Genomic DNA, 16,674 nt, shown 5'->3' on the forward strand with positions numbered 1-16,674 from the left:
ACCAAATGTTATCCGTATAATTAAGGATTATTAATTTAAAAAATAATTAAATTAAAATACACGCGGACTTATGGGGCAGCTAGATACCGCGAACCGGTTTCGGGCAGATCGGGCAGGCACCTCTCAAAAGCCACTGCACACGCCCAAAAAGTTGGTTCCATCACTCCAACACACTCCGCAGTAGAGAGAGAAAGAAAGATTTCTAGTGAGAGGAAGGTAAACAGGAGACGAAAAGTTAGCAAAAAAAGACACGTAAAGATCGTACTGAAGAAAGGAAATTTTCGAAATTTTCTTGGCGTTGTTTGCTCATTTTTTCCTTTTCATGAGATCAGGCCTTCAATTCTGATTGTGTTGGTGTTTTTCTAGTTCGCAATGGTGGAGATTTGAGCGAGTTTGCAGTTTTGCGGTTAGGGTTTTGTTTTTATCTTGTAATGCTGCATTTGGGTGTATTTTATTTGGATCTGAGAGATGATAGTTGAAGTGATATAATCCCTCAAAAACATTGTCTATTAATGTGATGGGAAGACAATCTGTGATGTTGCTTGTGATATGTCTGACCCTGGTGGTTCACCCGGTGAAGCTCATTTATGCGAATATGGAAGGTGAGCTAATGTGTATGTGTGCGCGTGCGCGCGCTTATGCTATTTATATTTGTTTGTTGCAATTTTCCTATTTTGAGGGGTTTGGGGTTGTGATTTTGACTAACCTATCTTTCAAATTAGGGTTTTTAGGCTGCTAAATTTAGTAATAAAATCATTTTGTTGGATAATCTAGTTTAATTTTATGCATGTGATATGTATCTTACTGTTGGATTATCTATTGTACCTTCTTGTTGAATTATAGTTGGTAAAGTTAAATGATCGCCCTTTATGGAAATGTGATAAAGATTTATTGTTAAGTTTCCCAAATTGGCTCTTAAATGTTAACAATGCTTGTGATTTATCATTTTTAAGTACAATTAGATGCCTTAGTATAAACCAGTGATAATTACCTGTGGCAATTTTAGTTTTTTGGTTCCACAAGTACAAATGCGCACTGACTTAAATCCTTCAGTTATCATTTAAAGGAAGATCCTGATGGGTATTTCAGATTTGCCATCTCTATGACTAAATACAGTATTCCCACAAGTGCAGACTTTATGAGTTTATATTTAATTTCTGCATTTTATCTATGCATATATCATTTTAAAACAGTATCTTAGGGGCTGTTTGGCTGGTTTTCCATCAACTCCTGTATGGATAAAGCTGACTCTGTGGATTAATATGTTTGTATAGATTGTGAAGGTTTTTGTTTGTGAGGGTTTTTCATAGATGGAAGGAGTCGATGAGCATGTCTTTTAGTTGGAGGGGCAGGTTTAGGAAAAACTTGGCTGTCGGCATAAAACTACTTCTAAAAGCTTACTGAATAAGCTACTTTCAATATCATCAAGTTTAAGCCACTACCAAACAGCCATTTATAGCTGACCGAATAAGCTGTGAATCCCAATAAGCTCATTAAGCTGTTAACAGATAGGCCCTTAGATTAGGCGTCTCTATGACTTATGCTGTATGCACAATGCACACCTTAGCAATCCATTTCAACTCATTATTCTATCCTTGCATACATTGTGTTCTTGCTCTCATAATGTGGGCAATGATTTGAGGGATCTTAATATTTTTCAATTATATAATATTTATCTACAACAAGTAATCACACACACTCCTCACCTTTGATGAGGTTTGAACCCATGACCTCTTGGGAGGCTGGGCTCTACCAGTAACCTGGGTATCGTTGGGCCAATGAGCTTTTGGTAAGGTATCTTATGTTGTTAGCTACAAATATCTGATCTTGTTTTGTAATGGCAGGACTTGCAAATGTTGCATTACAATGTGGTTATGATATACTTATCAAAGTTCTTACACAGGTGATGCTTTGCATAGCCTGAGGATTAACTTAGACGATCCAAACAGTGTGCTCCAGAGTTGGGATCCTACCCTTGTTAACCCTTGCACTTGGTTTCATGTCACCTGCAACAATGATAATAGTGTTATACGAGTGTAAGTTCCCTTCTACCCATCTTCAATATGGTCACCGAATAACAATATGTTTCAAATAGCTTAATGACATCTTTTCCACCTAAATTTTTTCAGTGATCTTGGAAACGCAGCTCTATCTGGTACTCTGGTCCCACAGATTGGTCTGTTAAAGAATTTGCAGTACTTGTAAGTCATTTTCCAAAATAATACTTGTTGTTACTTGTCAGGTTGCTTTTGGTTCTTAGCCTTTCTTCTTGCTCTTTGAGTCTTGGGTTGGTTGGCTCGCTGGCTAAATAAGCCAACATATGTTATTTGATTTTAGTTAAATAATGGTCTGGAATCAAGTTCCCCTTTATTTTGACTCGTGAATATAAACTGTTCACTTGTGCTTGTGGGTTTTTGGACCAATTCATTGCTGACAAAAGTAGATGACACTTCTATTTTTTTACTTCCTGCATCCCGGAGGAAAAATAGAGGCAAAAGGAAATTGATGGAAGTACATAGCTTCTTAGTTTTGGTGGTGTACCAATGAAAAAGTATTTGAGTTTTAGAAACAAAATCAATACCATGTACAATATTTTAGTATTAAGATATTATGAAGGAATTGCCAAAACAACAACCGCATTATTAAAGGCTACTAACATGAGGGAAGTTCCGTTAGGAACCCAAAATCAATTAGGAACCCGGGAACCGCTCACAGTGCACCATGGATGAATATTCATTATGAATATGGATGTGTATTATTCATCATGAATCACCAATTCATGATGAATATGGATGTGTTTTATGGACGTGTTATTCATCATAGACATTCGTATGAATAGCACATTTCCTGATGAATATGCCACATGTCGTGCTGGGGCGATTCCCGGGTTCCTGATCAATTTTAGGTTGCTGATGGAACCTGTCCCCTACTAACATATCCTTAAAGAAATTAATTTCCACTTTACATGAGTTTATTCGGTTATTCCTCTCATAAACTTCATCGTAAGGGACTGTTTGAATTTTGATTATACTTTGAAGCGTTACAGTAGACCAATATTTGTTATGTTAACATCATTTTCTTTATTCAACATATGTTTCTATTGACATTGAGTTCTCTGCACAAGAGAAAATTCTGATACACTTGTTGATTTATGTAAGTAATTGAAAATGTTGCTTGATTGTTTTCAACAGGGAATTGTACAGCAATAATATAAGTGGTCCAATCCCTAATGATCTTGGAAATTTGACAAACTTAGTCAGCTTAGATCTTTACCTCAACAGTTTCTCTGGACCCATTCCAGTCACATTGGGCAAGCTGTCAAAGTTGCGATTCCTGTATGTTTACTTACCTTGTCCTCTGAATTTCATTACTAGTTTTGTCAATTATTTTCTTGCCATGTTATTTATGATTGTACAACAATATGGCAGATGAAAATGAAAGGAATAGGTGTTATATCATATATGATATGCTACACAGTTTACATATTTATTTACTGGAATTATGAGAAGTGACTGAAGTAGTGCATAGATCATCTTAGATCCTTCTCAATTGAATGAGGAGGTGAGAACTTTGGACAAAAAATCGTATTTTTTCAATATAAGAGAGTTTTTGTGTTAATGATTAAATAAAGAAATCATATCATAGAACCTTATCTGGTTTTGCCAATTTGTGAATGCAACATATTCTATCAACTGAAATAACTTGTTGCATATTTGAATCGTACACCAGTGAAATAGGATGTTTACCCCTGTCTGAATTTGTATACCATATAAGGAAACAATCTGTTCTGTTTTTTTTGTTGATGAAAATCATAGCAACCATGAATTTAGGTGAATTGGAAAACAAGTACGGTTTAATTAAAAATGACACTCAATTCTCTGCACCCAAGTGGGTATTCTTTCTATTCTGCTGCTGTGGCCAAAAAATAAAGCAAAGGGATTCGAACTTGCATAAGCTGTAATGCCACATGCAATGACATTACCAGTAGGCAAGGACCACTTTTTGTTAATTTATGAGAGCACACATCAAATTAAAGCTGATGCACCTTTAAAGTTTTCCACCACATTGACATGAGAAAGTGGTAGCATGGGCACCTCCTCCCTTCTTAAATCCACCTCTGGGTGGGAACAATGATGAGAGATGGGGATTATCAATTATATTGATCCACATTGTGTCTTAAGTTTTATAACTGTAGTTTTTGTTGTGGGGAAAAAGGGTATTCCGAAGCTATTAGAATGACTTGACCAATATGGGTTTTTTATAGGTAAGATGGGTGCTGATTTTGTATAAACTTTGAGGGTTAGTGTTGGTCTCAACCATTTTATTTGATGATTGCACAAATACATCCGATGAAACAATTAGAAATGTTCCTAGGATTTTGTCTAAAATCCGAAATACAAATTAAGGACCAGACCTTGTCTGATCCGAAGTTGTACAAGGATGAGATCCGAAATGCCTTTTAGATTTGATAATCTATGGTATCTGCAGTTGAGGATCCGACTCTTAATTCCTTAAGGATCCAAAACGTGTTTTAACATTCATGAACCCCTTTATTTGTTGTAAAGGAGTTATTTTAGACCAACCACCCAAAAAACAGAAAGAAAAAGAACTTCAATAACTTGTGAAACATGCATTTGCATTCATGAAATGATACTATCTCTTGACTGCTGGTGTTCTTGTGTAAGGATAGCCGGCTTAACAATAACAGCTTGACTGGTCCAATTCCTATGCAATTGACTAATATCACATCGTTGCAAGTGCTGTAAGTATTCTTTCTTCCCACCTTTCCCTTAATTCACCCAAAAAATATGCAACTTTATACATTTTTCATGCTAATTTGTTATTCAGGGATTTATCAAACAATCATCTCTCAGGATCAGTTCCAGATAATGGCTCATTCTCACTATTTACACCCATCAGGTTTGTTAATTAATAAAATAATTTTATGTCATTGTTATGAATTATGGTTCCAATAATACAACTGATAAAGATTAATGTCCAATTTTTTAGTTTTGCTAACAACCTGGATCTCTGTGGCCCCGTTACTGGACGTCCTTGCCCAGGATCTCCTCCATTCTCTCCACCTCCACCCTTTGTGCCACCACCCCCGATTGCTTTACCAGGTGTTGCCTCAAATATGTTCGTTGATGTTCTTTCAGTAGTATCTTTAAGTTTTCCCGTCTTCACTTATGAAAAAAGGAGAAAAATGCAACAAACTTTGGTTTAGTTCCTATGAAACAGATAATTTTTTTTCCTATCGTTGTAACAAAGTTTGAAAATTCCCTATTTTGTACACAGTAATCTGCTGATATTGTGACATTTGATGACATAGATACATGCTTAGGAAAGGGTTATAGCGTAGTGGATGATAAACTTTGCATCCACGTTATCAAATGTTACAAGATCAGCAGGTTAGCGGTCAAATTGGGTAAAAAATAGGGAATTTTCAAACTTTATTAAATAGATAATTTTGATTTGAAAAAAAATATCTTTATTACCCTAAATAGGAAAAAGGCAAACTTCGTTGCATTTTGATGCGCTTTTGCCGTTTGAGAAGTAAGAATCCATTGTTGGTTTTAAGTGTTCCATAATTTCAGGTGGAAGCAGCGCGACTGGAGCCATAGCTGGCGGGGTTGCTGCCGGAGCTGCTCTACTGTTTGCCGCCCCTGCCATCGCATTTGCATGGTGGAGGCGTCGAAAACCTCAAGAATTTTTCTTTGATGTGCCTGGTTAGTGATTTTGCATTAAAATGAAACAAATTGTTTATGGTTGGTCTATTATGACTTTAAACATGTGTGTGCAGCTGAAGAAGATCCTGAAGTTCATTTGGGACAGCTTAAAAGGTTTTCCTTACGAGAATTACAAGTTGCAACGGATAGTTTTAGCAATAAAAACATATTGGGTAGAGGTGGATTTGGGAAGGTATACAAAGGACGTTTAGCGGATGGCTCACTGGTTGCTGTTAAACGATTGAAGGAAGAGCGCACTCCTGGTGGGGAGCTCCAGTTTCAAACAGAAGTTGAGATGATTAGTATGGCTGTGCATCGTAATCTCCTTCGTTTAAGGGGATTTTGTATGACACCAACTGAACGGTTGCTTGTCTATCCATATATGGCCAATGGAAGTGTTGCGTCCTGTTTGAGAGGTATTTCTACCTATATTCACCATATGCTTATTACTTAAGTTTCAAGTTTACATACATAGACTTCCACATGCACCTCAAGATTCATAAAAATGTTAAATGAATGTCCACAATGACTAAATGACTCTTTTAAGGGGTGTTCATCAATTGAAATCCAATGGATTTAGGTGGATCCGATTAATATTGGACATCTGATCCAATCCAAATCCAATGGATGATTGGATGGATAGGTACCATCCGTTGGATGTTACTATTGGTTATCCACTGGATCGGATTCGATTCATCCAATCCTTTGATCCAATACTCAACCAATTAATCCACCATTTCAACCAATTATTAAGTTATTATAAAACAATGTACACAAATATCAAATAAATAAATATATTGTAAAATGTTAATAATTATATATAGTTATTAATTGGATATTAGTTGGATGATAATTGGATGGTCATTGGATGGGGAAATGAATGGTCATCGGGTTGGATCCGTTTGGTTTTAGTGGATGCTGGACTGCCATCCAAGAACCTACCGATTTGATTTGGATGTTGAAATTTTGGATCCGATATGATCGGATTACATTGGATATCCGATTATGGTCGATTGGTTCTAATTGGATCGGATGACTTTCTGCACACGTTTTACCCTTGATAATTAAGGGTAGAATGGGAAAATGGAAACTTATTTTTAAAAGTCGACACTTATATTGGGACAAACTAAAATATAAAATATTGACAATTAATTTGGGACGGACAGAGTATAGAAATTGTTGAAACGGGAAATGCTACTCTCTGTCCCCAAATAAATGTTTACAATAAAAAAAGGCACACAGTTTTAGAAATGCGTAATTATTATACTTTTAATAAACTAAATGACAATTTTACTGTTAATAAGAGAGGGTGTAATGAATTTCCCAGTCTCATAATTAAGAGTAGAATTGGAAAGTATGCACTTACTTTTGAAAGTTGATACTTAGTTTGGGATAAACTAAAATAGAAATATGGACGCTTTTCTTGGGACGGAGGAGTATTTTAGCTTTCAATACTTGCCATAATTGGAAATGTTGCAATTTATATTTACTTGTTAAAATGGAAGTGTTGCAATCATATAGGGATGTAGAGATTGATAGTTTTTAAATGGATCTAAGGGCCTTTTGTTTAGCAGCTTAATGGGACTCCGGGTATTCGGTCAGCTATACCTCACTGTTTGGTAGTGGCATAATCTCACTGTTTGGTAGTGGCATAATGATATAGAAAGTGGCTTATTCAGTAAGCTTCTAGTGGGGAGATTTATGCAGAAAGCCAAGTTTTTTCCATACCTGCCCCTCCCATTTAAAAACAAGTTCCTTCCATCTATATGAGAAAACCCTCCTAATCCATACGGATAGATTAATTCACACAGACAGCTTTATCCATACAGAGTTAATGGAAAACCAACCAAACAACCTAAACTTTTGTTATGATATAAGCATACAGGTAAATTGACCTTTTTTTTGCAAATGTCCTAAAATTTTCTAAAATCATGAAATATTGGTTTTAGTATATAAATTGTCGAAATGGAAACTGCGATAATTTTTTTATGGGGATAGATAAAGTATGTTGGAGATGTAGCCATTTCATCTATGCAGTTACTTTGGATGATCTAATATCTGACATATTATGCACGTTTGTAGAGCGGCCACCAAATGAGCCACCATTAGATTGGCCAACCCGAAAACGAATTGCTTTGGGATCTGCTCGAGGACTTTCTTATTTGCACGACCATTGTGACCCGAAGATCATCCATCGTGATGTTAAAGCTGCAAATATTTTGTTGGATGAGGAGTTCGAGGCTGTTGTTGGGGATTTTGGTTTGGCTAAATTAATGGATTACAAAGATACACATGTTACTACTGCCGTACGTGGCACGATTGGTCATATTGCTCCCGAATATCTCTCCACCGGAAAATCATCTGAGAAAACTGATGTTTTTGGGTATGGAATTATGCTTTTGGAACTAATCACGGGACAGCGGGCATTTGATCTTGCTCGCCTTGCTAATGACGATGATGTCATGTTACTTGATTGGGTAAGCATTTTCCTTCTACCTGTTTGCTCACACTCATACACAAGCTGCGGTTTTCTTATTTATGGAAACAACTATTTTACTCTTTTGGAGTAGAGGTTAGATTTGCTTACATCTCATTCAGACCCTACTTTCAAGTTTGGTTTACTAAGTCCGTTTATTTTTTGTTAGCATTGACTTATGCCTAAACTCCTATCGTTTCTCCAACTCCTATTGGGTGATAAAACATAAGATTAGACTATAGTTGATTAGAAATGTAAAGGGAAGTTCATTTAGGAACCATGAATATTTTAAAAACCAAGGAACCACATATTCATAATGATGAATATGGTAACAAATATCATGAATATTTGTTTCTCAAATGAACCACCCGATGAATATAACTGGAATATGTTTAATGTTTCAAGGGAAGGTTAGAAACTCAGTCAACATACTCATAAATGTATATATATACACATGTATGCATATAGTGAGGTTCAAGGGAAAACCTCCCCGAAAAATGAAAAACTAAGGAACACTCTAATACCTATTTATTTATACGGCATGCACATGTGCATATAAGTAAATTAAGATGTTTCCTAGGTTCTATGCATGTGTGCATGTTATGAACATTTGCATACCGGATAAATTACTTGTATACGAATGTGCATAACGTACAATGAATGGTTATATGGGTGTTTCTCAGTTTTTCATTTTCTGCGGTTCTCGCCTATTTGTATATACATGTGTGTGGCAATAATAAAATGAGAATCACAAAAAGATTGAGAACCTTGAGAATCAGTAATCATGTATTGTTTAAAAAAATGACTTCCTAAAAAATGCTTATGAAAGACTGATAGTAATGGTGTCTATTCAATATTCATACTCGTATATGTATTCAGGTTAAAGGGCTTTTAAAAGAGAGGAAGCTGGAAATGCTTGTGGATCCTGATCTAGAAGCCAATTACATAGATTCAGAAGTCGAACAACTGATTCAGGTTGCATTGCTGTGCACACAAGGCTCACCTATGGATCGACCCAAGATGTCAGATGTCGTGAGAATGCTTGAAGGGGACGGGTTGGCTGAACGATGGGACGAGTGGCAGAAAGTTGAAGTTCTCCGACAAGAAGTGGATCTTGCACCGCATCCAAATTCCGACTGGATTCTTGATTCTACGGAGAATTTGCATGCTGTTGAATTATCTGGTCCCAGGTAATAAGTAAGAAACAACAGATTTTATTCAAATTATTATGATAACCAACTAGTTTAAAAGCAGTTATGTTATGGTGGTTAATTTTGTGCATATTTGAGGAGTTTGTATAATGTTTATGAATCATTTTACAGATGATTTTGTTGATAGGCTTTAATTGGAAAAGGTCGTGGTTAAAAAAGATTTAGGTGTTTTGTTGTTTAAAAGATGTTCTTCCTTTCTTTTTAATATATTTTTCTGTATTTAATTCAATATTAAAGACTTTTTTTAAGGCAAATGTAACAAATTTCTTTAAAACATATATTACATTGTGATCTTTTATCTATACTTGGGTAATATCTGCAATAAGAGCATTTTATATAATTATTTCCTCTTTTATAGATCCAGTTATGTTCACATTCTTCTTTGTAAACCTAATAAATATAGTCCTAAAGATACAGAAAAGATTTGCTTGTATACAAGTGGAAATTTTAATAAAATAGGTATGAACTGGACAAGCTTAGATTTTGAAATCCAAGCTTTAATAAATGCCTTAGAAAAATTCAAAATATTTTTATACAAAGAATTTACAGTTAGAACCGATTGTGAAGCTATAGTTCGTTTCATTAAAAATGATCAAAGTAAGAAAGTTAACTGAACACGATGGATTAACCTACAAAATGTTATACAAGGATGTGGTTACAAAATAAATTTTGAATATATTAATGGAACAAATAATGGAATAGCTGATATACTATCAAGAAATCTTAACAAATTATTTTTTGCAGATGGATAAAAAAGATAAAGGAAAAAGAAAAGTAATACAACCTATATTAGAGAGATAGATAGGGAGAGGTTTAGTAACTCATGGATATAGAGAGAAAATTCTTTCTTGAATTAGTTCACTCTTATTTACAAATGAAGAGAATGAAGGTATTTATAGACCTTCATATGCTTATTATTACTTGTAGAACTTCTACTTTCTTGTAATGTTCTACTTTTTCCAGGAAAATTTCTATTATTCATTTTCGTGGTAACCAATGTTTATAGGGTATTATTTTACTTTTAGGTTTTTCTTCACTAATATTTATTTTATTTAAACCACTAACTAATTTTTCTATATCCTGTTCTTTTATTGTAACTTGTGATTTTTGCTTTATATCTTGTTTTTCTAATAGACTGTTTTTAATATCTCTTAAATCGTTTATTATTTGATTATTTTGTGCTTTAATATAATCTAAATTTTCTGTTATCTTACAGAATTTAAGTCTGAAGTCAAGCCGGTGTTTGAAGTATGAAATAAGAACGGACAACACTGTTTGCTTTTGTAAATTAGCAAATGTCTAAATATGTATAATTGTCTATTTTATCCTTAAGGAGCTGTTTACCAAACACTTATCTGGTAAGTGTTTAACGGTAAAATTTAACACTATTATTTACTTATCGGGTAAGATTTTAGTTCACCAAAACGACATCGTATGCAACAATTTACCCGGTAAGCGCTTACCGTGGTAAGACTCGTCGTCCTCACTTAATGGGTAAGACTCATGGTCCTTGTCTCGCTCTTACCGGGTAAGATTCTTGGTCCTTGCATATTCATCCGGTGAGGTAACATGACTTGATAAACACTTATCCGAGTAAGCGTTTGGTAAATAGTTCTTAAAATATATCAAGTTCATCTAAATACAATAGAAAATAGAGTAAACTATGGATTTGGTCTATGTGGTTATTAGTTTGTCTTGGATTTGGTCCTCGGAGTTTTTCTTTAGTTCCAATATAGCCCCTAGAGTTTGCATCTTCGTAACGTCTTGGTTCTAGCATTAACTGTGGGGCATTTTTGTCCTTCACCAACTTTGCTTATTTTCTCATTTAAAAAATAAAAAATATATATCATCCCCTTTCCCACCTCGTCATCTCCTTTGGGAATCAAAATCACTGTCATCTAGTTTCGTCTTCTCCAGCCGACCAACTTTTTCCGGCCATCTATGGCCGGACAGTTTTCTCCGATCATCTTCTTCGGCCGCAACACACCATAACATCCACACACAAAAACTCAGAATTAAACAACAAATTGGTGCTAAATTATTCAAAAAATTTGTGATACAAAAGCATATAAATTAAATGACTAAAATGTGAAACCGATAATTGCCGTTTCCACCCACAATTTGCGCCACCGTGAAACCAAGAATCATCGCTTGCAATCTCGTTCTATGTCATCATGAAACCGAGACCCACCACTTGCATTCTGGAGTTCCCATATCTGGGTTTCACACCATCTTATCGTGATTTGTGGTCAAACATGAGATGAAGATCGGGTCACAATTTAGAAGGGTTTATGAGGGGTGGGTCGTTGGTGAGAAGAGGGAGGCATGGTGGGTTCTTGTTTATGTTTGATTAGACATGGATGGTAGGATTATGGGTGCAGTAGTGTTTTCTTTTTAAATAATATAAAATAGTTATGGATTGTTTATTTATCTCTTAATAATTTAATTAAAAGACAATATTTTGAACCGTTAAGAGGTAAATATTGTTTGATAAAAAAAAGTTTGGTTCTTAATGGTTCTAAAACCATTTGAATGATTTTGTATTATGGGCCTCCCTTAACCATTAAGAGCCCTAATGACGAAACAATTATATTTCATTTTGCACTAGAGCCTTTTAATCTTTCTGACAATTTAATCATTTTGCGCCAAATCATTCAACAATTACCGAATAGCCCCTTACTTAAAAATATATAAATAAGAATTAATATAATCTACATATATTTTATATTTATTTAGATGAGAAAATGGTAAGAACTGTAAAAGACCAAAATGCCCCTCATTTAACGGATGCATTTTAACAGTCGTTGCCTCGTTGGTAATAAGGTCCAAAACATATAAAAATGCAAACTGTGGGGGCTACATTGGAGTAAAAAAACTCTTAAGGACCAAATTTGAGACAAACATAAAACCACATAGACCAAATACATAAAGATTTTTTGGATTTTCAAAAAATAATAATTATATGTATAATCACTATGATTTCATTTTTATCGTGGATCCTCAACCTAACTTCACTAACTATTTTTGTGTTAATTTAAGAATAATATTGTCATTTTACTTTTTTTTCTACAAAAACATAAAAAAAGAAAGTAATATACACATATATATAATCACCGACTCAAAAATCGCGTTTAAAGAATGTCCTCGCTGATCAAATCCCTTCCTCTAATGAAGGCCATCTCCAGCCACCACCTCGAAACCACCTCTACCCACCTTGTCCCCTACGATCATCCCCATCTACACTACAACATGCATTCCCTAGCTATTTGGTACGAGATCGGCCAAATCATCCCCATTCCCCCATCTCGAGTCGTTGACGGAAGAAACCCAAACCCAAAAAGGGTCACAAGAAGCAAACCCACCACCGCAAGATATCTCAAAAGGCTTACCAGAAAGCCCATATGGATGAGAGACTTTTTCTAGAATGAAATAGATGAATAACTAAATTCATTATCTATGTAAACACGTGGCATTGAATGAATGTTTGTTAGTAGACCAACCTCTCTCTCTATATTTAGACGAAGGAAGAAAAGAAACTTGTCTGCTACTCTCTCTCCCTCTATTTTCTGGAGCTTCGATCCTGGCTTAAAGAGGGATCTATCATTGAGAGCGAGCCATGCCTCATAAACCAATGAAGGACCTGGAGGAAACCATCACCGACTTAGCTTCTCAGGTGAGGTGGTCGACCTTCACCTCACCATCGTCCGATAAAAACTCAATCACCACCATCCTCCAGCAACTCCAAGCCCAAATCTCAGCCCTTCCATCGAACCAAATTACTGGGATTTCACTACGAGATTGTTAGTTTGGCACACTAAACAAGGTAGCTGATGCATTGTCCAGAATTGATAAGCCAACACCCTCGTCTTTTGCTGCTATCTCCTCACCAGTTTATGCTTTCATTAGCAAACTCCGAGGTCTTCTTCAGGAAATGCGGGTTCTTTAACAGTGAAAGACGACCTTATTTATATCCAGGGTAGTTTATTCATTCCCGATGAACCTGATATTCGTTCTAGTTTGCTAACCAAATATCATGCCTCTCCTTTGGGTGGTCATTCAGGAGTGAAAGCAACGGTCGCTCATTTGACAGATCAATTCACATGGACGGGCCTTTACAAAGACGTCAAGTCCTTTGTTGCCAATTGTACGACCTGTCAGCAAAACAAATATGCGACACAGAAACCTGCCTGTCTTCTCCAACCTCTACCATTACCTGTCCATGTTTTGGAAGATAGGCCCAAAAGGTTGATCAGATAGCTCATGAACCTACCAAACTTGAACCTCACTCTCATTTATGTTGCTTTCTTGGCTATGCAATTGAACACAAAGGTTACCATTGTTGGGATCCAATCTCAAGGAGGCTTCGTATATCCCATCATGTTATATTATGGGAACATAAAACATTCTCCTCCTAATCTAAATTCCAAGTAACATCTACTCCTACATCCTTCTTCCTTTGACACTTCTATTTCTTTGGACTACTCCAATTAGATCTCATCTCTATACCCAGTCTTCCACTTCTACATCTGAGGCACCTATTGATATGTCTCTCTCCCATCTGATTCTTTTCCGTTCATGTCCTCTGATGATGCTCAATCATCTATGCCATATTCGACGTCTACATCTGAGCTATCTGCCGAGTCTACGGATCCCAACACTTCTCAACCGCAAGACATATGGCGGTCATATCAGGTAAGACATGTTCCCTCTCATCTTCTTGATTATCATTGCTATATGACACTCTTATCCAATCATGAACCTACTTCCTACAAGGAATTCTAACCCTCTTTGGCAACAAGCAATGACAGAGAAAATAGCCTTCAGGCAGATATGGCTCTATCGTTAGTTGTTTTATTCGCCGCCATGATCGAACCGGTCCTTTTCGTTGGCGTTGAGCCACCAGTTTGTCCCACCATACTGCAGCAGTGCTCTTCAAAAGGAAAGCTACCATTTTTTATCGGCTTATTTTCTAGCACTTCCATGACATCAAAGAAACAGTCTACCTCGATTTTCCAGTCTGAAAATTCTTCGACACCCATTGTCCTGTAAAAGTAGGGAGTATTTTCCTTCATCCGGTAATCGTGCTCCTTGTTTCATGGCTCTATTTGACCGTCCTCTTCTTCTTCGTCAGCTTCCGAGCTTGAAGTAGGGGTTTGATTCCGGAGACCCCTTTGTGGGATCTGGATCGATTCTTCATGCTTATCCCTCCTTGGGTGATTTTCGTTGTTGGGTTGGGTTGGGGTTGGGCTTGGTTTTGGTTGACAATCGTCGTCAGTGTAGCCGGTGTCGCGGTGATGGTCGCCGTCATCTCGACTGTTTATGCTTTGGTAGCGGGTTGTTGTTGATCTGCCATTGCCGATAGAGAGACAGGAAAAGCCTGCTCTGATATCAACTGACGCAGCAAGAAATTGGCGGAAGGTTGATAAACGTCTAAACCTAATTGAAAGCGAACTTACAGACGTAAAACTCCAATATATCGAAGAACTCTCAATTTGATTTTATTATTAATATTGAAAAGCATGAAAACTAAGGCTAGGCTAGGGTCCTTAGAAAACTTATATATATATATATATATATGGGGTTGATATCCCCACCCCCTACATCACTTTTCACCCCCTCCTCCTCACACCAATCCTTACTCTCACCCTCACAACTTTCCCTCACTCTCACCCTCACATACTCACCCCCCCACACAATCTCACCCCCTCACATACATCCCATAGGAAGGGGTGGGGTTAGAAAAATCCTATATATATATATATATTCACTTGGAAGATCCTTTTTTCGCATTTGTTATCAGGGCCATAGAGTTTTTACTATGTTATTGGGAGATAAAGACGCAGGAGTGGGAGGATTATTATTATTTTCATGCTCAACTAATTTGTCATATTGACAAATGCAATTTTACTTATAGCCTATATACAAGGGGTTTATCATGCAACCTGTAACACCCTAAAGTTCGCCTTTTTTTTTAATTTGAAATTTAGCTTGTGGGTCAGTCATCGGACATGTGTCATTTACTTACAACATCCTACAACAAAAATTAAGGGATTCACGTTTAAAGAATACATGTCTTCTCCCCCGTTGCTTTCGAATCTGGTAGATGAGGACGACAAACAATAGCTTCCCATATATCACGTGAGTAAGTCTCTGCTCGAGGTAGAAAAACAATATCCTCTATGGAAAAATTGTTGCTAAAAAACTGGGCATTATTTTCTTGTACAACTTTCCTAGCACTTTGTACAAGTAAATAAAACAATTGGATACTGAAATAACAAAGAACTCGTTTCCCTTTCTCCAGTTACTTCATCTTCTCAGACCACTGTCCTATATTCGACCGGCCATCTTCTCAGGCCAGTAGGCCACGCACATCAAAACACATCCACATACAAAATCAACGCAAATCTAAATTACAATCACCAAAACTCGACCATAATCAACCCAAGATCAACATTTAATAACCAAACCTAAAAAGAGAAATGAACCATTAATTAATGAATTGCAAGATTCTTGGTTACTTGCTTTTGCTTTTGGTGGGTTTTTCATCTTTATAATGGGTTTGTTTTGTTTGTTCTCTTTTTTAAATAACTTCCGATTTGGTGGGGAAGAACGATGATGGTGAGCTTCATCGGAGATGGGTTCCGGTTTGATGCAAGAGCAACGATGGAGTTTGTCTCTCTATATATTTTAGTTTTTTAATTACAAAATATAAAAAATGTTAAAAAGACAAAAATGTCCCTAAGTTTATGGATGAGGATTAACAGAGTTAGAATAAGGTACCTAACTTACAACCAAACCCAAACCATTCGGATGTTTTGGTGTAATTATTTTGGAATAGGAATGGGATCGAAATCTGAAACAAAGCACATGGACCAGGAGTGTAATTTGCTCAAACAAATATAAAAAAGCCATAGAGTGTTTAGAGGGTTACTGTTCAGATCTGACGAGGATTTTGATGGAGCAACTAGAAACCGAATTATGTTTCCTCTATCGGTAGTCCATACGAACACGTTTTCTGGCCTCCATCGGGTGTTAACCCAAAACTTCTAGATCTGTATGTGTTTGACAAAAAGAAAATGTTTATTTTATGTATTTTTTCTGATAGCTAATCTAATAAAATTAGCTTTATTACCTTATTTATATGCACTAAAGTTATAGATGGACTATAATTGAAATAAGTTTATGTAATTATCTGTAATCTATACTATATTATAAAGCATTTGGCTAAAACTCTTAAAAACTCTTAAAACTCTTAAAC

The 16,674-nt window shown here is 36.1% G+C and overlaps 1 protein-coding gene across 1 annotated transcript; it reads left to right on the top strand.

Moving 5' to 3' along the window:
- Positions 1-517: 517 nt before the first annotated feature.
- Positions 518-9,558, top strand: LOC112514074 (somatic embryogenesis receptor kinase 1). Its single transcript, XM_025120404.1, has 11 exons — positions 518-602; positions 1,904-2,036; positions 2,130-2,201; positions 3,192-3,335; positions 4,691-4,762; positions 4,849-4,920; positions 5,011-5,123; positions 5,598-5,729; positions 5,804-6,145; positions 7,812-8,206; positions 9,085-9,558. The coding sequence occupies exons 1-11, from the start codon at positions 518-520 to the stop codon at positions 9,397-9,399; spliced, it is 1,875 nt and encodes a 624-aa protein (XP_024976172.1). The 3' UTR covers positions 9,400-9,558.
- Positions 9,559-16,674: the final 7,116 nt, after the last annotated feature.

Source organism: Cynara cardunculus, assembly GCF_001531365.2.
Source record: "Cynara cardunculus var. scolymus isolate 2C chromosome LG 6, CcrdV1, whole genome shotgun sequence".
NCBI classification, from domain to species: domain Eukaryota; kingdom Viridiplantae; phylum Streptophyta; class Magnoliopsida; order Asterales; family Asteraceae; genus Cynara; species Cynara cardunculus.

Coding starts and splice junctions, on each gene's coding strand:
- LOC112514074 (XM_025120404.1), top strand. CDS start 518: ATGGGAAGACAATCTGTGATGTTGCTTGTGATATGTCTGACCCTGGTG. Junction 2,202..3,191: donor TTAAAGAATTTGCAGTACTT/GTAAGTCATTTT, acceptor TGTTTTCAACAG/GGAATTGTACAGCAATAATA. Junction 4,763..4,848: donor ATCACATCGTTGCAAGTGCT/GTAAGTATTCTT, acceptor TTTGTTATTCAG/GGATTTATCAAACAATCATC.